The 23081-nt window shown below is 48.9% G+C and overlaps 1 protein-coding gene across 2 annotated transcripts; it reads left to right on the forward strand.

Annotated features, from left to right (window-relative positions):
* The first annotated feature begins 2465 nt into the window (after nucleotides 1-2465).
* On the forward strand, nucleotides 2466-13008 carry CCNDBP1 (cyclin D1 binding protein 1). 2 transcript variants are annotated; one of them, XM_050918794.1, is made up of 11 exons: nucleotides 2467-2776; nucleotides 2938-2997; nucleotides 5291-5370; nucleotides 6022-6103; nucleotides 6579-6675; nucleotides 7050-7123; nucleotides 7412-7488; nucleotides 8771-9024; nucleotides 9422-9482; nucleotides 10072-10118; nucleotides 11469-13008. In XM_050918794.1, exons 1-11 carry the CDS (start codon nucleotides 2680-2682, stop codon nucleotides 11575-11577), a joined length of 1038 nt encoding a protein of 345 aa, XP_050774751.1. In that variant the 5' UTR covers nucleotides 2467-2679; the 3' UTR covers nucleotides 11578-13008. The 2 variants fall into 2 exon arrangements, with proteins under 2 accessions (XP_050774752.1, XP_050774751.1); XM_050918795.1 differs by lacking the exon at nucleotides 2938-2997 and having other exon boundaries at nucleotides 2466-2776.
* Nucleotides 13009-23081: the final 10073 nt, after the last annotated feature.

Below are 23081 nucleotides of genomic sequence, written 5' to 3' on the forward strand. Positions count from 1 at the left end.
ATCATGGGTGCCCCTGGCTGAGGTCGACCGGGGTCACAAAGGCAAAAATGAGAGTGACTGCCCAAATCACTCCTTTATGGTATCTAAAAATAGTCAGTCCTGCCTAGAATATGGGGCAAGTGTACTAGAGAACCAGTGTATCAGAGAGCACAGCTGTTCCATGTCAGATCCCGCAGAAATGACAAGCTGTATGCCATTCACTGGGTTGCCCCTGCAACAACTTGACCCATTGCTTCCCTCCTCCCCAACCTTCCTGGGCTACCGTGGCACTGTCCCCCGCATTTGTGTCATGAAATTATAAAGAATGCAGGAATAAGAAAGTGACATGTTAGTGAGATAAAATGAGGGGGAGGCAGCCTCCTGCTGCTATGACAGTCCAGGCAGAACATTAAGCGGTGCGGGGGAGAGGAGCCCAGCATCCTGCTGCTATGATAGTCCAGGCAGTACAGAATTTTTTCTTTACACAGGAAAGGGAGGGGGCTGATGGAGCTCAGCCCCCAGTTGCTATGATGAGGATAGTTACGAGCCATTCTGTACCATCTACTGGGAATGACCAGCAATCATTCCTATTTTTACCTAGGCGCCCCTGGCCAGCCTCACCTGAGGCCAGCCAGGAGCACTCACGGGCTGATGGCGACGACGGATAGCAGTCATATTGTACCATCTGCCACCGGGGAGGGGAGAAGAGTGGATACTGCTCTTCATTGCTGCAGCATCATGTCTACCACCAGCATTCAGTAGACATAGGGTGACATTGAAAAAAGTCAAGAAACTATTTCTTTCCCTTTTCTTTCACGTGGGGTGGGGGAGGGAGTAAATTGACAAGCTATACCCTGAATCACGCCGATGAATGTGTTTGAACCTACAGGCACTGGGAGCTCAGCCAAGAATGCAAATAGTTTTTGGAGACTGCTGTGGACTGTGGGATAGCTGGAGTCCTCAGTACCCCCTCCCTCCCTCCATGAGCGTCTATTTGAATCTTTGGCTTTCCGTTACGCTTGTCACACAGCACGGTGTAGCCTGGAGATTTTTTTCAAACGCTTTAGCATTTCGTCTTCTGTAGCAGAGCTCTGCTAGAACAGATTTGTCTCCTTATACAGCGATCAGCTCCAGTATCCCCCGTACGGTCCATGTTGGAGCTCTTTTTGGATTTGGGACTGCATCGCCACCCATGCTGATCAGAGCTCCTCGCTGGGCAAACAGGCCATGTAATTCAAAAGTTCACGGGACTTTTCCTGTCTACCTGGCCACGGCATCCGAGTTCAGATTGCTGTCTAGAGTGGTCACAGTAGTGTACTGTGGGATACCACCCGGAGGCCAATACCATTGATTTGCGGCCATACTAACCCTATCTGATATGGTAATACTGATTTTAGCGCTACTCCTCTCGTTGGGGAGGAGTACAGAAACCACTTTAAAGAGCCCTTTATATCGATATAAAGGGCCTTGTAGTGTGGACGGGTGCACCGTTAAATCGGTTTAACGCTGCTAAAATCAGTTTGAATGCGTAGTGTAGACCAGGCCTAAGAGTGGGTCCTTGTACCTCTGGGGGCTTGGTTCCCTGAATCACTTCCCTCATTGGCCTGTAGGTCCTGTCAAGGGGGCTGGCGTGGAGTGTTGGCCTCTTCCCATTGGCCCTGCAGACTGTCAGTCTCCAGATCCTTTCTTTAGTCAGAGGGCTTGTGCAACCGGCAGCCAATCATGCTCTCTGGTGCGAAACGATTTAAAAAAAGCAGCCGCTCCTTTGGAAGCCTAAACAAGCAACAATCAATACGCCACTTAAAGCAGAAAGCCCAGAACCAGAAGCAACAAGCAACTCTCAAATTACAAGCCAAGTTCGCTTGTTTTAAGCGGCTTTGGTAAGCGCAGAAACGGTCTCAGCGATTCTCGTAGGGGTTCCGGGTGAGAGCGGAAGTCTTTCTGGTGCAATACTGATTGGGGTCCGTGCGAGGCAGGAAGTTGTTCTGGTGCAATACTGATTGGGGTCCGTGCGAGGCAGGAAGTTCTGGTGCATACTGATTGGGGTCCGTGCGAGGCAGGAAGTTGTTCTGGTGCAATACTGATTGGGGTCCGTGCGAGGCAGGAAGTTCTGGTGCATACTGATTGGGGTCCGTGCGAGGCAGGAAGTTGTTCTGGTGTAATACTGATTGGGCTCCGTGCGAGGCAGGAAGTTCTGGTGCATACTGATTGGGGTCCGTGCGAGGCAGGAAGTTGTTCTGGCGCAATACTGATTGGGGTCCGTGCGAGGCAGGAAGTTGTTCTGGTGCAATACTGATTGGGGTCCGTGCGAGGCTGGAAGTTCTGGTGCATACCGATTGGGGTCCGTGCGAGGCAGGAAGTTGTTCTGGTGCATACCGATTGGGGTCCGTGCGAGGCAGGAAGTTGTTCTGGTGCATACCGATTGGGGTCCGTGCGAGGCAGGAAGTTGTTCTGGTGCAATACTGATTGGGGTCCGTGCGTGGCCGGAAGTCATGGGGTCCGGGACCGCCGCCCACTTCAGTTCTCGGCCGATTTTTGGGCCGTCGGGTTCCGTCCTCGTGCAGCCCTTTTTACCCGTTGCTGTAATACTGCGCCGCGTGCCCTTTGGAGCAGCCGGCGAGCTAGGGTGGTGTCCTCCTGCGTGGCTCGTGAGCATGCGCAGATCGCTTGAGCGAGCGCAGCGGCAGCGTGACGGAGCGGATGGAGCTGGAGCCGGGCGGTGTGGGGCCCGCGCGGGCGCTGGAGCCGCTGCGGTACCTCCGCGAAGCGCTGCGGGCTGCGCTATCTCGGATCCGAGGTGCGGCCGCGCGGCGGTGTTCAGGGGTCGCGGGAGGGGAGCCTCTGGGCCGGGCTTGGCGGCTCCAGGGGACCTGGGGCGGGGCGCCGTGGCCCTGGAGTCGCGGGGGTGGACGGCGGGCCCCGGCCCCTTTCTGAGATGCTGCGCTGGTGTCTTTGCAGAAGGGGAGTCGCGGGAGAGCAACGAGACCTTCGAGCAGCAGCGCTTCTGGGACACGCTAGGTAAATGTTCATTACCTCAGTAATAGGTAAAAGAACCAGTAGACAAGTTATATCTTTGAAAATCCTTTGCCAAAATCCCTCATGAAGCTTTTAAATGAACATCGTAATCATGGAGTGAGAGGGAAAGTACTGTCATGGACTGAACAATTGCTTAGAGACCGGGAAGAGTAGTCCCCAAGGTTCAGTACTAGGAATGGTAGTTGAGAGATATATACATTTTTTTTAAATGGTCTGAAAAAGGGAGTGAAAGGTGTGGTGGCAAAATCTGTAGATTAGGCAAGATCAGAAAAGACTCTGAATGACTTCAGTAGGATCTAACAAAGCTAAGTGAATGGGTAACACTCGGTGATTGGTAGTACGTTAACAAGAAAAAGTCAGTGTTGACAAGGATAATTTTCAGAGTAGCAGCCATGTTAGTCTGTATCCGCAAAAAGAACAGGAGTACTGGTAGCACCTTAGAGACTAACAAATTTATTTCAGCATGAGCTTTCGTGAGCTACAGCTCACTTTTTCGGATGCACAGAATGGAACACACAGACAGGAGATATTATACATACAGAGAAGATGAAAAGATGGAAGTACGCATACCAACAGGAAGAGTCTAATCAATTGAGATGAGCTATCATCAGCAGGAGAAAAAAAAGCCTTTTGAAGTGATAATTAAGATGACCCATAGAAGGTGTGTGTCCTGTCTGTGTGTTCCATTCTATGCATCCGAAGAAATGAGCTGTAGCTCACGAAAGCTCATGTTGAAATAAATTTGTTAGTCTCTAAGGTGCCACAAGTACTCCTGTTCTTTTTGACAAGGACAATGTTATGCATGTTGTAAGGAATAATAACTCAGGTTTCAAGTGAACTGTGGCTAGTCAGGAAAAAGATGTGGGCCTCGTTTTGGACAGCTCTGTAAAAAGCTCTGTACAGTCTGTATCAGTGGTCAAAAAAGATAAACAAAAAGTTAGGATCCACACGGGATGACACAGAAAATGAGACTGAACATATGGTGCTTCCTGAGCAGTACTGTGTCAGTGCTAGTCACCCCATCTCTAAAGAGGTATAACAGCAAAGCAATAGAGGAGATTCAAAGATAGGTGGCAAGAATGGCCTGGAGAGATTGCTATATGAAATGAATTAAAGTAATAGGACTGTTTAGTTATGGAAATATATAAGAGGGAACCTGATAAACGTATTCCAAACAACGAATGGGGTTCGAGAAGGTGAATTAGGTGCTCCTAACTCTCACTTTCTGAATAAGAGATGCTCAGTAATGTAGGGCAACACATTTAAAACTGAAGAAATAGACTTTTTTTGTATAGTGCATTACTCTGTGTGTGGAATTCACTCAGGAAAAGCACCTAGTAGGATTTAAAAGAAGATTCAACGTTGTTTGAACTATGATTTATAAACATTGATAATACAGGGCACCACCAGACATTAACTAACCAGACATTATTTTATTAAGTCCAAAGACCAAATGGTATGTACACAATTTCTTTAAATATAGTTAAAATGTCTAAATAATAAGTAGTTTGTGACATCCAATACAACAACACACATCCATAATCTTAGGATCAATTATACTCAAAGATGGACCAGATCAGAGAATATTCCTCTCTCCCTGGTTTTCCTCAGCATGATTGGATCAGATCTGATAAAGAACGTTCAGATTCATGGCTCTCCTTATACCTCAGCTAACTTGCTAATTTTAGCAAACACCTAGGCTGAAGCAGTTTATCACTGCTGCATTCCTTCCTTGTTTACTTCCCCTCCTTGCTTACCAACAGAACAATAGGAAGGTTTGCTATTGTTTCTTTTAAAACTTTTTTGGTCACGTTACTGTAGTTTTTATTGTTCAAAAAGTAACTAAAACAGTATATTTTTCCCATTCTACATTCTAGTCTCATAACTACTTGTTTTTACACTCTTCATTTATTTGTTGAGTAAGTCATTTTCTTACTTACTAGCAAATATATTATTTTCTTTAATTCTTTAATTTTGTAAGTATCCTTACAAACATTATAGAGTTTCTTACCCTTTCTTGTCAAGTAGCTGGTCCCACTGGAGACAGGAGACTGGGCTAGATGGAGCTTCGTCTGATCAGTTCAACAGTTTGTGTTCCTCTGAATTGCCACCGTGTCTCCTTAAGCTGAGTTTCCTGACTGGGAACTGCTGTAGGCTTTATCTAACAAATGGAGCAGATGGAGGAAAAGGGGCTGTATGACTGACTGTCGCCTGGTATCTCCCCCTTTGCCTGAGACAGTGCCTAGTGGCCTGACTCCATTGAATTGTTCTCTAGGTCAGACGTTCAGAGCGACATCCCAGGAAGCTACGAAGTTGAGTCTGGCATTCTCAAGGCCTCCGCTGCCTTCTGCAGAGGTGGGTGCATGCCCCATGTCAAGGTTTCTCCCACATTGCAGTCCCTTCCTGTGTCTTGCTCCCTTGAACTAGGACAAAGTTAGTTTGGGTTAAAAAATAAAACAAATGGTTGTTCTCATTGACGTTTGTGGGATGTAGTTACACCCTTTCACTCTTCTTTAGAATGGCACGACTTCCTAGTCTTGTTGCATAGAGAATTGTCAGAGCTGAGGGAGCAGCTCATTGGCTGTGGAAGGTTTCAACTCAGGTATTTATGGGAAAAGAGCCATATAGTTCAAGACAATAGTACAAGCTCTCCTCCCCCACCTCCAGCTTGACCGTACCAATTTACTAGTATGCGAAAGCCTTCTCCCCACCCCAAGGCAATCTGACTCCTAGAGTATGATGTGGCATTAGACAGCTGAGCACCAGACTGGGCCTTACTCTATTATTACGTTTCAAAATAATTTTAAATGCATTGGACTGTGGTCTTTCACCTTCTTCCCCCATTATCCCCAGCTGGCTTCTTGCCTCTCCTCCAATTGGCAGAGTCTCCAGCTGAGAACAACAGTGTGTAAGAAAGTGAACTGCCTTCAGATGGAGCTGGTGGATTTTAATGGGATTGCTCTGTCACCCCTTTCATTCCTGATCCTTTTTATCCACTGTTTTCAGGACTGTCAGAAACTGAGCGATGGTGTCCAGAATGCTGTCCTGGCAGCAGCCACAGTGTATTACTGGCTTCCCAAGGACCAAGGTGAGGCAGTGAGGGCAGGTTTGTGCCACTTCTCCTTCTCCTCAGAAAGGAAAGTTGACATTCACACAGGAGCAAGTTGTGGCAGGCGCAGGCAAAGGGACTCCCATCCTCAGCTCTGTTACAGACGTGCAGTATGGCCTTGAGTATTTCAATCTCCTTTTGCTGTGCCTCAGGTTCTCTATCTATAAGTGGGGCTGATATCGGGAGCAGTGCATCTTAATTCATGTTTAAGTGTGTTGAGATCCTTGTTCAAAAGTGCTATAGGAAAGTGAGGATGGGGAGCAGAAGACTCATTCAGGAGGCAGAGGTGCTTGTCCTGCGAGGCCTTTATGCAGAAGGCACATCTGTGTGTATGTGTGTGAGAAAGAGTAGGAGCAGCTGCCTGTTTGACCGTGTCTGTGTTTGGAGGGGGGGACGGGCTGGCTTTCACTGTGATAGTGTCAGGCTGCATCATTCCTTGCTCAATCTCATCTAGGTACAACTCTGCGGAAGATGGTGCGGGATGCTGCTGCCGAGGTGGTGGAAGGAATGATCCAGCTCACAGACGTGATTCTCAGTACTCCACTGCAGAGGTAATACTGATCCAGCAGTGCCCCCATTAAATGCTGCTAGGTTAAGTAAATGGGGAAAGAAAATGAAAACCCCATGCATACCCTCTCATCCCAAAACAGTAGCCAACTGTGAGCGGGCCCCCCTGCACAGAGGTTAAATGTAGCTCTGTGTGTGACAGGGAGGGGGGCCTGGGAGAGGTAGGACACTTGTGAAGGAGGTGGGGGGAGTATTTGTGTTGCCGGGCAACTTATGCAATTTGGAGTAAGTTGTCCTCAGCACAGATTCTTGGCCTGATTCTTGGAGCTCCATATTTCCTGCCTCTTGCTAAGTACAGGGTATCCCCTTGTCAATGTTTATAGGTTCCAGCACCCTGAGGGACTCTTTTCTTTTTCAGTTTGTCTCAGGAGCAGCTTATATCAACTGGTAGCATATGGGAGGCATGTGAGCAGATTTCCCATCTGCCACAAGGTGAGTGACATGGATTCAAGGAATGGGCTTCAGAAATCGACAGTCCCTGAACCTACTAAAGGGGAACATTACAGCTGGTATCTTGGAGCCTAGCTCCTGCAGCAGAAGTGATGCTGTTCCTAGAGCCCATTACAAGCTCAGGAGCCAGGTGGGGTCACCTGCATGGTGACCCTGCAGTTCTGTGGAAGTGATTGATCCAGTGACCCAGAGGAGTGTGGTGGATGCTGGGGAGCTGGTAAGATCCATACAGTCCCCTTTCATCCTTTTGTCTTTGACTTTTGTGTGCAGATAACCAGGCAGCAGTCCTGTCAGCCATGTCCGCCTATCTGGGTGTGGTCAGGGATGCGGTGGAGGAAATGGAGCAGGTGAGGAAGTCCCTTTATTTTTGCTGGGGACAGAGCCCACTGTTGGGGGGTTTCCTGCAATGATGCTGTAGTGAAACTGAGCTGTGGTTTTCTACTGTGATGAACTGGGAATTCTGAAATATTTTTTATAACTGATATACATGGCAATGACTTACTTGGTTATTGTTACCCAGTGTGACAAAGGGTTAAAATGCTCCTGAAGCAAAGCAGATGTGTGTATCACCTAACTGTCTGGTGTAGTATGACTGAGTCCTTAGAGACTGGCTGAAACAGACCCATATCAATGGAGGGTCTGAAAGGACAATGGGAACCCCCAGGGCTGAACAGTTGACACCTATCCATGGGAAACTCCACCAGCGGAACATGTAAACTCAGCATAGTTTGCAGGCAGAAGACAAGTGACAGGAGACTAGGATAAGAGCTGGCTTGAGAGGGGCACAAAGACAGAGAGAAAAAGGAAACCAGAATGGTTCCTGGAAAGGGCTTTGTCCAGTGTGGACTATGTCTTCACGTTTGCCTCTCTATGTAATCTAAGGACTTCCTGATGCTGTGTTTCAATTGACTAAAAGCCGTACTCTGTTTTTATAAAGGCTGCCTGGTGTCACTGCAAGTGTAGTGCATGGATCTCTGAAGAGGGTAACAAGTCTTTGGACAGGAGTCTGTTGCAGTGAACTTTCTGGGTAGAGCTCACATTGTGAAACTGGAATGTTGGAGCCCAGAGACTGAGTCTCAGGAGTGTTGAGGCTGTGTGGCCTACCCCTGTGGACAGGAAGGACCCCCTGAGGGTCTGCCATGCTGAAGGAATACCAGCAAGGGACTGTTTAAAAGCTGGGGTGTAGCACATATCCTGTAAATCCATGACATTTATCCAGGTGGTCATGGCTCCTATATCTTGATTTTTGACACAAACCAGAGTCATGCAATGCGTGGATCTTGTTGAGTGTCCAAATCTCAGCCTAATTCCGCTACTTAATATGTGGCTTCTGTGAAACCAGTGCCTTGTTTGTCTTTGCATGGCTTAGTTTGCTGGTGTAGGGTTGGAGCAGGGACTGCCTGCTAGGCTGTTGCTGATCAGTGCCCAGGTATGTCTGAGGAGTTGAGTTTTTTTAAGCCAGTTCCCAAAGGAGAAAAGGTCTCAGATGTCTGACTCCAGTCCTGAAGACATTGCAGGGAAACCCTGCAAACGACTTAAGCAGACTCTATGTAGTACTCACCCCTTCCCTCAGGGGCACTGTGGGGACAGGTGGTGGGGGCTCTTGCTTTCCAATATATGTGTCCTCAGGCTCAGGGGGAAGATCAGGACCCCTACAGTGACATCATGGAGGATGAGGAGCTGGGCTCTCGGGGCAATAGGGACACGTACTGGTCTGAGGCTGACCGAAAGCTACTTGGCCCCTGCATGGGGCTGATGAAGGCCTCCAAAGCCTGCCTGAAGAAGCTCTTGGGTGCAGTGAAGGTTCACGGCAAAGCAGACACCCCAGAACAGGTGGCTCAGCTAGATGATCTTGCAGACATCACCAATGAGATCAGCCCGAGGTGAGTCAGTCTCTTTCCCCTCTCAATGCTTTCTGTGCTAGGGCAGTCCTTGTAGGCTGGCTAGGTCAGGGAACTGCATTATGCAAGAGTTTCCTTCTGCACCCATGAGGGGAATGGGGCCCTTGTGAGCGTGGGGCCCTGGTATAGTCTGTAGGAGAGTTGCTATGACTGGGCCAGGGATAGTTGTGATGGGGGATGGGTGGTCACTGAGGACTGAGACAGAAATGAGACCATATTTGCTAGTTACAGCTGATGTTGGTTTCCTGCTGAGCTGTGCAGAGCCTGACTCGCTCCCACAGTTAATGTGTTTGGTGGCAGGCATAGCCTTTGCCCATCCATTGGCTGGGCTGACTGCTAGGCCCCACTCTCATACTGAAATCTCTGTCTTCTGCCCTAGTGTTGATGAACTGGCACTGAGCATGTATCCACCCATGAACCAGTTGGCTGTGCGACTCAATGTAAGTACCTACCACTCCCCAGCTCATGAGCAAAGGGCATCAGCCTGGCTCCTGCAGGGAACAGGGGAAATAAAAGTGGGAACTAGTGTCTCTAAGGGCAGTTGGTAATTGTCCCCTGGCCCAGTGGCAAGTTGTTGGGTATGAAGACTGCCTGTTTTCTGTTGGGTCACACCCACTTGGCTTCCTAAGTAAGTTTGTCCATGCTGTTCTCTTCCTTCTCTCACAAAGTCTTGAGCCCACCAGGAAGGAGAGAGTACATGGTCCGTGCTGATACTGCCATCCTGTCATAGCTGTGTGACCCATAGAGGTGCCTGGATGCCACTCCCTGAGGGAGCAGAGACCCAGAGCTATCTCTGTTGTGGGGAGTAGCTTCTCCTCCATGGCAGCACTAGGCTGGGGGTAGCTCCCCACAACAGCTTTAGGTGGTCACCTCCCATGCTGGGTATAGAGGTGTCTCTTCCTACCCCCGGCTATGCTAGGATGTCTGCTATGATAGAGGATTCCTGCATGTGTCCTCAACTCCCCACAGCAGTGCTGGGACCGTGCTTGCCACATTGGCTCAATTGTTTTCCCTTTTGCTTCCTTTTAGGCTGCCAAACTGGCCTCTATATTAAAGAAAGTCCTAGGAATTACTAAGTGAGTATGGCATGTGGGCCTTTCTGAGCTCAGTGTGATTTGGGAGGGGGAGGGGCAAGAGGGGGTTCTAGTTGCCCTCTTTCTGGATGTTGTTAGAGAAGCTGTGCTAGAGGTGACTCAGCCTGGGCTCCTCAGAAGGTGTGTGGAGAGCAAATGTGTACCTTTGGGAATTACCCTGATTGCAACAAAGGGAGCAATGGCTGTGGGGAGAGATGATATAGGGGCTTCATAGAGTCGAAAACCAGAAGGGTCCATTGTGATGATCTAGTCTGACGTCCTGTATAACACTGGCCAGAGATCTGTCCCACAATAATTCCTTTTGAACTAGACCAATCCTGAAAACAAAAATAGACAGTGATGGAGAATCCACCCCAACCCTGGATAAATTGGTCCAATGGTTAATTATCCCCATTGTTAATTTATACCATATTTCCAGTCTGAATTTGTCTAGCTTCAACATCCAACCATTGGCTCATGTTATACCTTTACTAGACTGGAGAGCCCATTATTAAATATTTGCTTCCCATGTTGGTACTTACTTACAGACAGATCAAGTCACCCTTTTGCCTTTTTGGTAAGCTAAAGAAAGACTGAAGGAGCTCAGTCAGTACGAGGCATGTTTTCTAATCCTTTAATCATTCTCTTGGCTTTTCTCTGAACCATGTCCAATTTATCAACATCCTTCTTGAATTGTGGATACAAAGTGTGGCAGAGACCCCTCCCTGTAGGGGGTGGGGATGCAGGGCACTGGATGGGAAGGCAGATGCATAGATTGTTGGAAATTAGTGAGGAGTGGGCATGGTGAGGGTAGAGGTGACAGATTGTTTCCCCCTACTCTCTCCCACCACCACACACACAGAAACCAGCATGCAGCAAAGAATCATAGAACTGGAAGGGACCTCGAGAGGTTATCTAGTCCAGTCTCTGCACTCGTGGCAGGACTAAGTATTGCCTAGACCATCCCTGCCGATGTTTGTTTAACTTGCTCTTAAAAATCTCCAATGATGGAGATTCCACAACCTCCCTAGGCAATTTATTCTAGTCCTTAACCACCCTGATAGTTAGGAAGTTTTTCCTGGTATCCAAGCTAAACCTGCCAGATTGGTGAGGCAAAGGGTGGGTGCATATGTAGGGTGTTGTCAAAAGACTGCTCCCTGCTGGGGGTAGGCAGAAGGTACAGATAGCTCCCTCCCTGACAAGGGCACTCTGAGGCTGCAGAGACTTTTCCTTTATCCTGTGGTAGTCTAGCTCTTCGTGACATAGTCTTGTGGTACCTGACACTCTGTAGTCTGGAGGTGCCTAGATATACAGTACCTCAGAGTCATTCTAATGCCTCTTCCTTTTCTGCAGGGGAAGCCATGTGTGTCCCCCATCAGAGGAAGGCTGGGTTCAGTTTCTCAGTGGTGCAGTAGATCACAACATGGACAAAATTAAGGACTTCACGCAGAGTGAACTTTAATGCTTCTGCGACCAGGGTCTCTAACAGCTGCCTTTCTGGTGCATCTGGTCATTCCCTGAATATAGGGAGAGCAGTGGGGTTGGCGTTTGAGGGAAGAGCTTTTTCAACCTGGAAGAACTTTGCAAATGCAAAGTGTGACTTGCTGGTCTTCTCTGGTAATTGCCAACACTGCCACCCTTGATTTGTTTCCTGGGACAATGAGAAGCTGCATCTTGATGTTGTAAATGTGTCTTGCCCCCTTGGACTTGGCTCTAGGGCTGCCCTACAGGGCAGAAAGGGCAATAATATGTCACTAGGTTCACATGGTGGCTTTGTTCTGTGAAGGAGGAAGGGTTTTTCTACCTTCATGAGGCTGGACTGGACTCATGAAGGGTACATTTTCTCCTGCCAGCCTGAGAATGTATGGAGTGATGCCCTCGCTTCCTCTGAATCATGGGAAAGGAATAGAGGAATTTATCTGCTAGTTCAACAACTCCCTAGCCCTGTGGGCACTAGAGTGCAGTTCTAGGGAGATGCAGAATCTTCCCCTTAAAATCCCAGGCTGATGCTCTTTTTTACTCCTTGATAGCTGAGGCACCCTGATGCCATGGGGATGGACATGGTATGAAGGTACAGTGAGAAATCAGTGCCTAACTGGGATGGTTTTGCCTGGAGCAAGGGGATGTTGGACTAGATGGATATTAGGCTGCGAATGTAATAAGACAACATTTAACATGGCTTAAATGTGCCTTGCATTAGAGTGAATGTTGCTGACTCCTGTGCAGCTCTACCATCCAGCATAAACTCCCCTCCCTGGAGCGAACCCACCTTGGGGCTGGGGCTTAGGATAGTAGCATATGCTGTACGCTGGGATCTAGCAGCCACAGTGTTGATGCCTCTGTAGCCCTTCAGATTCTGGCTACAGTCAAGATGCACGGTGAGTCTTCTGGGCCCTGTCTGGGTGGGGTGAAAGGGGATGGGTAAGCGCAGCATGCTGCCAGGCTGTACAAAGCCCAATCTGCTATGCAGGAGGAGGAGACAATCTAGGCAGTGCAGTTATTTTCTTTGCTCATAGTTCTCGGGGTCTGGAGATGCATTTGACAGGCACCAATATGGAGTAAGAAGAAAGGGACAGAGTTCTGATACCAGAGCATTGAGGAAGGACTGAGGGCTGTAAGAGAGGGCAAGTTAAGGCAAAAGGAGTGAAAACTCTCAAGGATGTACCTGTAACCTATCCCCCACTTCTTGGGAACTCCCATTCATGTTTGGGGATTATCTGCAAAGCCACCGATAGACATTTAGTAAAAACCTTTTTGAAAAAGGGCAAGAGGAGGATGATTCCACATCATGCTTTAGGAGGGCCCTATGGTTTTCTGAACTGCCTGTGGCTGTGTGAAGGCCTCTTCCAAGACCGAATCAGCCCAGTAAAGACATGGACACTTTTATAAAGATCTCAGTTATGTTTTGCTTTCTTCCTCTGTATCTCTCTCCTTGAGTTGAACTTGGGATGAAACTGGTTACAGGGGCCTCTGAAGAGCTGGAAAATCTGGCAGCTGGGCCAAGGGCACTGCCACCAACAGAGCTAAGACCACTGTCTTGTAGAGGTGGGTACATAGTTACACTATACCCCAAGGAATGTAGCACTGTGTGAGACAAATTAATACCTAGCCATGTGGGGGAGAGAGCCTCTTGCACTCCTAGGGATGGGAACTTTCTGCAAACCAAGGAAGTAGGCTTATCTCTTATCCCAGCAGACAAGCAGGGGGGCTTTGCTATACTGCTGGGCATTGCTAACGCCCACACAGCTGCCTCTGAGAGATGGCTTGAAATGCCCCTGTAAGCATTACTTACAAGCCTTGGCTGAACAAACAGTTTAACTCAGTTGTCCAAGCAGCTGGAACTTGCTCCCTGTCCCCATGCTGAAAAACAGCTCCTTCCAATTCCTCAGGGAGAACATGCACAGCTTAATGCAGTAAACATCTCCTCCATCTTTTGATGACGTGTATCTGTTTCATCTCCATGCCCTCAGTGATGCTTTAGTGTTACGCTTATGTGGTTCCTCTTCCACTGCTCTGTCAGTGGGGCTGAGGCTTTTCCCAAATGCCATGTACTGAGTTTGTCTTTCTGTATTAAACATTTGTTGCAATTTTTCTTCCTTACCTTGTCTCTTTCCTGTGATATTAGTGGAATCCCAGACATCAATTCTTAGTTAAAAAAAAAAAACAGGTGATGGACTTTCAACTACAGTGATTTCTGCCTGATCTTCCCTGCCTTGCTTTGCCAGTAATGCCAGCCTTGTAGCCTGTTCACTCTTGGGGGCTATAAAGCAATAAGAAATGCAGCCTGTCTTCAGTGCATTGATCTCTAACTCTGGGTTGTGCCTATTGCAGAATAAGTTGCTCTGCTCAGGGAGAGTCAGTTTGCCCTTAGCCATTCCTCCTGTCTCTATAAATCAGCCCTGTCTGTGACTGCCATTACACACTCCACCAGGGGCTCAGCCAGGGGGCTAGGCAGCCAATCTGTGCTATGGTTATCTGGTAATGCACTGCACTCTTTCGGAGTGGCAAAGAGAAGTAAATGATCTGGAGTTAAAGAAGGCTTCTAGGGGTGGAGGAGCTTAGAACAGGCTTTCTGGAGCGGTTGTACATGGCAATGCGGCCTAGCCAACTCTCTCCCAATGCACATCCGGAGGTCCCTTAGTTTAGTTCCATGGTGGAAAAGATCACCTCTGAGCCTCTCAAACCAACAAAACTGCTTCCGCTTGTGGCCATGGGAATCGTGTTCTCCCTGCTGCAGTAACAGAGTGACTGGCCAATCCTTTTACCTCAATAGTGAGCTAGGCTTTGCAAATGCTGATCTCCTCCTGTCCAAAGTACATACTGGAGGAGGCTTCATCCTTCAGCATGCTGTCTGCCTCAGCAGATGACTTTCTCCCAGTGCCCTCTTGGACTGTGCATCAGGCACCCAGGCTGGAACAAATGATGATGAGTTCAGTCTAGTCTCAGCCTGGGTGATTCTGCTGGGATTGTAGTGCTCAAGACTACCCAGGCCCCATCTTTTTAATAGCTACATGGTCCCAGCTAGGCTTTGAATTTGCACCCCAGTAATATGAATAGGGTCCCCATGTGGACCCCCACTAACAGTAAATCAAGTTGGTGACACTTGGTTATTCGGTTAACTCTTCACACATTTGGGAACTAAACATACTTCTCTCCAAGTGAAGGATAGAGTCTGGAAGTGGTTTTCTGTCCCTGGAGCTGGAGTGTCTGTGCCTGTTAGGTCAGACTGCATTGTGGTTGCATGTGGTACAGTCCTTAACTTGGTTATCTTTGAGAAGGAGATGAAGCTTCTCCTTCCAAAGCTGGGTAATGGCCGTGCCACTGTACTACAGAAGCAAGGACCTCAGCAGCAGATGCATAGCCTTCTTACCAATGGTCCTGTTAGACACTTCCACAGAGAGGTGAACATCCTGTCCCAGCAGCAGGGAACTCTTGCATTGGATACAGGAAGGCCCTGCTGCTCTCTCCTGCTCTCAGCAATCTGAAGCCATTCTCACAGGAGTGGGAGCAAAAAAGAGCCTTGCAGCTCAGGACAGCTCTGTTCCCATCCTCCTTGCAGTACCCACTCTAGGGGCAGAGGGGGTGAAGAGCCCCTGGAGCTGTCCCTCTTTCACCCCGCAGTCTGGAAGTGAGGGACCCTGCTTACTAGAGTGATCAGATGTTCCAATTTTATAGGGACAGTCCTGATTTTTGGATCTTTTTCTTACAGGGCTGCCCAGAGGATTCGGGGGTGTGGGGTCTTTGGCAGCAGGGGCCGGCCGCCACCAAATTGACACCGAAGACCCAGCACTTCGGTGGTGGGTCCCGGGGTGGAAGGACCCCCTGTTGCAGGTCTTTGGGGCACTTCGGCAGCGGGTCCTGGAGCGGAAGGACTCCCCCACTGCCGAATTGCTGCCAAAGACCTGGCACTTCAGTGGCGGCCCCCGGGGCGGAAGGACCTCCCGCGGCGAGTCTTCGGGGCACTTCGGAGGCGGATCCTGGAGTGGAAGGACCCTCCACCACTGAAATGCCACCAAAGACCCGGTGTGGAAGACGCTCCGGGGGCCCGGCCCCCACCAGAGTTTTCTGGGGCCCTCGGAGCAAGTGAAGGACCCCGCTCCAGGGGCCCCAAAAAACTCTCATGGGGGCCCCTGCGGGGCCCAGGGCAAATTGCCCCACTTGTCCCCCCCACCCCTCCGGGCAGCCCTGTTTTCTTATATAGGCTCCTATTACCCATCCCCATCCTGATTTTTCACACTTGCTGTCTGATCACCCTACTGCTTACCCCCACCAAGAGGGTGGGGAAGGGGTGAAGATCCCCAAGAGAAGCAATAAATGAGGCTGCGGGCTCATGAGGACTGAGGGGGTTGCAAGGTAGAACTGATTGGGGGGGCAGGATTAGTTGCTGGTCAGGGAACAGGCAGCTGTGAGGTGAGAGCTCCTGCATCAGGTGTCCAAAATCCCCATACTCAACACATCTGGGGGAATGAGCAACATGCAAGAATGTGCATGCATGTACATGTGTGTCCAGGTACGCCCGGGGTGGGTGGGGGGGAGGTGTTAAAGAAATAAGACAGACCAAAAAAACCTAATATAATCTTTTGAAAAAATCTTGTGGTTTTTGGGTCTGACTCATGATTTCTCATCTCTTGAGGTTGGTACTAGTGGGTTCTCTGGCCAGGAGAGCATCAGGGTTGCACAGAGAGAGGGGGTGGGCGAGTGGGAGGAGCCATCACAATCAGTTGATTGGAGTTGGGAGATATTTATCAGGCTGGTGTTCTTTCCCCTTGCCTTTTTTGTTGAGGGGTGGACAGGAGGGAGCGGCCCAGTCGTTCTTCTGGGAGCATCTAAAATCCTGACAGTCTTTGGTGACCGTGAGCAGCTTCTGTGCTCCTGGATGTGGCTCTATGGATCCCCTAGGCCAGGAAGTCTGTGCATACCCCTGGGGGTACATCACGTCATCTAGCTATTTGACTGTTTTTACAACAGCCTACATGACAAGCACTAGGGACGTCAGTACAAACTAAAATATCAGACAGTGACTTGTTTATATGGTTCTATGTACTATACACTGAAATGTAAGTACACTTGATTTATTTTGTGATTCTGTGGTAAAAATGAGAACGTAAGCCATTGTTCAGTAATGGTGTGCTGTGACACTTGTACTTTAAGTCTGATTTTGTAAGCAAGTAGGTTTTAAGTGAGGTGAAAGTTGGGGTGTTGTCATAACATTTCTTCCCAGATCTGGACCTTAGCATCCAAAATATGGGTGTTAGCATGAAAACCTCCAAGCTTAGTTACCAGCTTGGACCTGGTAATTGCTGCGACCAGCCAGGAATTATACAGTGCCTAGCTCACTGTGGTCTCCCCAAAACCTTCCCTGGGGGACCCCAAGACTCAGATTCCTTGAGTCTCACAACAAAGGGGAATAAACCATTTCCCTTCCCCCTCCTCCCCTCCAGGTGTTCCCTCCTTGGGTTCCTGGAGAGGGATACAGAAGCAAGCTCCATGAATCTAAACAAAGGGATTCCACGCTCCCTGCTTCAAGTCCTTGAAACACAAGCACCGAGAGATCTAACCTCTCTCCCCCCTCACCCAGAGGGTATGCAAAGTCAGGCTTAGTAAATCTAACACAAAGAGATTTTTCCCCCGCCTTTGTTTCTTAGCCTTAACCAGTGAAAAACCCTCAAACAGGTCTTAAAAAGAAAGCTTTATATAAAAAGAATGAAAAAAGGCCATAAAAGGATCTCTGTATCAAGGTGACAATATACAGAGTCAATTGCTTAAAAGAAAATGAATAAACAGCCTTATCTAAAAAGAATACAATTTAACACATTCCAGCAACTACACACATGTAAATACAAAAAAACAATATAAACCTATTGTCTTACTATCTTTGTACTTACAACTTGGAAACAGACAATTAGAAAACCTGGAGATAGAAAAATCACTCTCAGAGCCGAGAGGGCACAGACACAAAACGAACCCACACCCAAAACTTCCCTCCACTCAGATTTGAAAAAGTCTTGTTTCCTGATTGGTCCTCTGGTCAGGTGTTTCAGGTTACTGTTTGTTAACCCTTTTATAGGTGAAAGAGACATTAACCCTTAGCTATCTGTTTATGACAGGTGTGCAGGGCAAATCAGACTCTTGATAGGAGCACAGTAGTCTGGAAGGGTTGAGAGCTGCTGCTTCAGGCTCAGGGCGGTTTGGGCCACTCTTCACTCCAACAAGAGGATAAGAGAAGTGGAAGGATGAGGAGGACTGCAGGGGCTAGGGTAATGGAGAGGGGCAGGTGTTGGGGAGAGGACTCTTTCTAGGTCCATGTTAGACTACAGAGAGACAGCAAAAGTGAGGAGGAGAGAGGACGGAAATAAACCCCACAAAGCCCAGGGAAGAGAACAGAGATGGGGGAGAGGAGCTAGAACATGGGGGGGCGGGTGGACATACAAACCCTAAATAGCCTGTATAGATCGGAGTCAGAGTGTGGGAGGATGTGGAGGGAGGGTATCCTGGCTTTTGTTAATAAGTGGTCACCTTATTCCAGCTGTGTTCCTCTCCTGCCCTGCAAGCCTGGGATAAGGAGAGCATCATCTGTGGGAGCCCATCCACATCTAGAGAGAGAATGAGTAAGAGGAGTGTGAGTGGGAGGAGAGACTCAGTGAGGGTAGTGAGGAGATGAGAATGAGGAATATGGAAAATGCAGAGAGAGAACATGAGTAGTTGATTTAATTTAGGGGAAAGGGGAAGTGAACAGGATGAGGAGGCTGTTCTTGAAGGACCTGAGCTAAGTCCCCACAACTTGATTAATTAAATCTCCACATTTTCTTGGTGACCCCAGCACATTTAAAGGCTGGAGTGGGGGAAGGCAACAAGTGAGACTCGGGACTTTTGGTGCTGTGATGTTGCCGTCAAATGATGGTTTAAGTTTTAATAAGAAGACTGGCACTTTCCACTTGAGGACCCCACAGCAGAGCTTTACAGCTCTTAGCATTGTAGGACAGTGGTAGTTGGGAAAGTCAGTGGCTGGTTCAACCTGACAACATTTCTTCTGTAAATTACTAGTGCCACAAAGAGTAAGTCAATTCCTGGGGCAGGAAGGTGATCCTGGATCCAGGGCTGTTCATTGTGCCCCTTTTTGTCCTTGAACCTCCCATTTGCTCCAGGTTCTCCATAACCATGGAGTGTGAATAAGAACATACCCAAGCTTCAAGAGCACTCAAATGTTACATCAAGATTTAGTTACCCACAAGACTGTGCAGTGCCAGGCTTGCCATGCAGGAGCTTGTGCTGCCCAGCACCAGTAGCCAGGACCTGGAGGAAGCAGGCTCTGATAGGGAGTCCATGTTATAACCAAGCTGGCAATTGAGATGGGTAGGATTGCAGTATTTTATTATTAATTCAAAAAAATGGACTGTAGCAGCCAGTTCTGCTGTCCCAGCTCATCTGCCCTCAAACAGCCACTGGGGTCCAGGGCCAGGCACCCACAGAAGCTTAGCAGCTGCTGCACCAATGTACCACCCAGCAGGAGCCTTGCATAGACGTGGACTCAAACTTGGCACTTTCCTTGTGCTCCAGTAGCTACGGTGGTGAAAGATCGTTTTCCTGATTACTTCCTGCTGTTGCATTACACTGTGGGGGGAGTTTGCGCGTCGTCTTTGTGAATTTCATTTCAGGCTGCACAACTGTGATCATGGAGTTGTTAAAAGCCACTGCTGGGTGCCACCATGAGAGTCTTGTACCCTTTGAGATCCCTGAACTTGTTGCTCTTAAAGTTTACTTGGAGCTGCCTTTGGCCACTCTTGAAGGGGATGATTTGGAAAGTGATGCTGGTCCTTTCTTGGGGTCTGAGGGCTCCCATGCTAAATATGGGAAATAATGGTGACTTCATGTAAAATATCTGCTCTTCCCAGCCCTGCCTTCCACTCCCCTCACTCGCTGTTATTCTTGCCTCCTATTCTGCTCTTTCCCCAGTTCTCCTGGAAGCCAGTGTTCCCACCAGATTTGACCCTCTCGGCACTGATAACTCAGCAGCTCTATTTCCTCCCCTCCCTGGGGACTGAATTCCCAATAACAGCTATGCACACGTGATTGGGGAATAGACCCCAGAGCTCCTATTACCCATCTCTCTGAGCAGCCAAGCAGAAGAAAGTACCTGATTACTTACTCAGTGCTGAGCTGTTCTTTGAGCAGTCTGCTGCCTTCCACAGTAAGGACACATTCTGCCACTGGCTCATAAAGGTGATTGGCAATTACCACTTGGAGTGCAAATGGCTGTGTCTTCACAACTGGGGTCAAGACCTGAAGAGAGGGGCCAGAATGCACTTCATATGGTTGTAAAAGAGAAGGGCAGGTGCTTAGGGGATTATTGCCTTAAATGTGGTTTGGTGTCATGGTCCTTCATCCAGACCAGGAACAACATAGAGAGTGCAGCGGAAGCTTCTCCCATGCCACCCTCTGCCTGTGTGACCATCCCATGGCTGGAGGGGCTCTCCTGACAGGTAAGAGAAGGCAGTTCAGTATCTATTTCCCTTTCAGCCCTGGCATCCCTGCTGAGACCACCAACTGGAATCAAATGCCGTGTGGACACCTGTCCCACTAGAAACTGGACTGAGCACAGCAGCTCATTTGATACAGGCCTCTGAAGTCATTGGAGGGGAATGAATGTTGACCTGGCCAATATGCAATAAGAATTGAGAAGTCATTTCCAAGCCACATATTCCATCTAGCACAGGGGTTCCCAAACTTGGTTTGTGGCTTGTTCAGGGTAAGCCCCTGGCAGGCTGTGAGACGCTTTGTTTACCTAAGTGTCTGCAGGTTCGGCCGCTCACAGCTCCTAGTGGCTGCGGTTTGCCGATGGTTTGCTGTGGCCACTGGGAGCTGCGAGTGGCCATACCTGCAGACGCTTAGGTAAAGCGTCTTGTGGTCCACAAGGGGCTTACGCTGAACAAGCCACGAACTAAGTTTGGGAACCCCGATATAGGGCCACGTAGCCATCTTATAAGGGGTGTAAGTGGTGGGAGGGGCCAGGCTGAGCAATGCTACAGTGATGGGGTATATCTGTCCCCTGACAGTCACTGTGAGCAACTGCAGAAATTTCCCTTCTCTCTCAGGATCTGGCTTTTCCTGCTGCAAATGAGTGGCTCATACAAAGTGAGGTCAGTTTCACACTCTCCAGCAGCAATTGATGTCTGTCTATGTTAGGGTTTGTCTCACAGAGACCTAGTGTGCAGCAAGCCAGGGTAATGCTGTGTGGATCCTGCAGCTGCACACTGAAACCCAGGTCTTTGACATCCCAGGTCAGTACTCTAACTCCTGGGCTAGTTGGCATAAAGGGGTGGGGGCAGGAACGACCAGCACTTCTGTTACTTTTTTTTCAGTTTGGTTGGTTTTTGCAGGAAGGGCTGACCTGGCTTAGGTGACTAACTCCAGGAGAGGGTGCATAGCTGTGAATCCTGAGTGGAGACAGCTGTCTAATTCCCTTTGAGGGGCAGGGCAGCTAACTCAAGGCTGTAGATTCTATGAGGCAGAAATCAGTGGCAGAGCAGGGAATTGAAGCTGAGTCTTTAAGTCTTGGGCTAGTGTCCTAATTCCTAGACCATTCTTCCTCTTTCTTTCTGAGGTACTTTTCTGGGTGCATCTAAAAATGTACCAGATCTTCATCGCCACCATGTGCTCTGTGTAGATCTCTGCCCTGATGTGACCCAGCTTGCGGTGGGAACAGATGCTGTGCTCCAGTGCCAGCCTGCCCTCACTATTGCAGTATTTCCTAGCTGGGACTAACGCAGAAGAGTCAGAAATGCAGCTTCTTTTAATATTCATGACTGCGTCAGCCCTGTTCCTATAACCTAAGCAGCTGCCTCCACCTTATCATTCTGTATTGTACCCAGAGCCACTAAAAACTTCTTCCCATGCAGCACAGGGCTGGGGCCAGCTTCACGGGAGCATGAGGTAAAGCTTATCTAACCCCTTCTGTGTCTCAGCTGGTGGAGGATATGAAAATCCTGTCCAAAGAAACCAAGATACCCTTAATGTCCACTGAAAGAGTATGTCTACACCACAAGAAAAAAAATCCCAGAAGCAGTGAGTCTCAAGGTACGTCTACACAGCAAAGAAAAACCCGCAGCTGGTCCATACCTGCTGGCTTGAGGTATCAGCGCTCGGGCTAGAGGGCTGTTTCATTGCTGTGTAGGGTTCCTGGCTTGGGGTATCAGCGCTCGGGCAGAGGGCTGTTTCATTGCTGTGTAGGGTTCCTGGCTTGGGCTGGAGCCTGAGCTCAGGGACCCTCCCACTCCACAGGGCCCTAGAGCCTGGTTCTAGCCTGAGCCCAGAAGTCTACAGAGCAATGGAACAGCCCTGCAGCCCTAACCTGAGTCAGCTAGCACGGGCCAACTGTGGGTGTGCAGTTGCTGTGTAGACATACCCTCAGAGGCCAGGTGTGCAGACTTGGGCTTGCAGGGCTTATACTATGGCACTAAAAATAACTGTGTAAGCATTCTGGTTCATGTTCTGAAACCCACCTCTCTCCCTGGGTTTCAGAGCCGTAGCCGGAATGTCACATGGCTCTTTTTAGTACCATGGCGTGAGCCCAAATCTGCAGAGCTGGGCTCTGAGACTTATAACTACTGGGTTTTTTTTATTCTGTAGACATACCCCATACCATTTCACCAATGGAAAAATTAATGAAGTTACAAATGAAAATAATACATTAAAAATTCTCTGCATGCTGTGCTATTTGTTATTCACGTGCTGGCCACTGAAGGTCCCCGTTTACTAAAGCCACATGAGCCAACAGGGCTAGTGGCTTTTCAGTTGGTATGTCTACACCACAGTTAAACACCTGTAGCCATGCTGTTTAATTGCAGTGTAGGTGTTCAGGCTCAGGCTGGAACCTGAGCTCTGGGACCCCGTGTTGGGGCAGAGTCCCAGTGGTCAGGCTCCAGCTGAACCTGACAGGCTATACTGCAATTAAATAGCATGTTAGCCCAAACCTGAGTCAGCTGGCACAGGCCAGCCCGAGAGGTTTATTTGCAGTGTAGACTTAACCAGTGTTGTTCTGTCTCTAGAGCACTGATGGCTGGCTGTGCTGAGCCTGCAGTACCATTCATCTAGCTGAAGTCAGCAGTTGCTTACCCATTTCTGTACAGTGGGCTCAACCAGGTGGGCTTGTGTTTGGATCAGCAACACTAACAGCAGATGGATAGGAATAGTCAGATGAGGTATTTCAGACTCTTTAGAGTCAGAGAGAGATGTCATCCATGGGTGGGTGCCAGGAACTTCCCAACTCTAACCCCAGTTACCCACAGGCTGCCAACTGTCTGCCAGAATATCAGCGTTGGAATGGACCTCAGGAGGCCATCTAGTCCAAGTGCAGCAGCTGCCTGCAGTTCAGCTGTGTCCCTCCCCCTACTGCCATGTGCTGCTCCTGTCCTCTGCCTTGGAGCTGCTCCCCGAGACTCCTGCTTGCTGTGCCGGGGGGAGAGAAGA

This window comes from Gopherus flavomarginatus, chromosome 11, assembly GCF_025201925.1.
Source record: "Gopherus flavomarginatus isolate rGopFla2 chromosome 11, rGopFla2.mat.asm, whole genome shotgun sequence".
Lineage (NCBI taxonomy): Eukaryota > Metazoa > Chordata > Testudines > Testudinidae > Gopherus > Gopherus flavomarginatus.

What these genes read in the sequence shown, in the direction of transcription:
- CCNDBP1 (XM_050918794.1), top strand. Translation starts at nt 2,680, where the DNA reads ATGGAGCTGGAGCCGGGCGGTGTGGGGCCCGCGCGGGCGCTGGAGCCG. An exon ending in CTCAGTACTCCACTGCAGAG is followed by an intron (nt 6,676 to 7,049) that starts GTAATACTGATC and finishes TTTCTTTTTCAG; the next exon opens with TTTGTCTCAGGAGCAGCTTA. An exon ending in GATTTCCCATCTGCCACAAG is followed by an intron (nt 7,124 to 7,411) that starts GTGAGTGACATG and finishes TTTTGTGTGCAG; the next exon opens with ATAACCAGGCAGCAGTCCTG.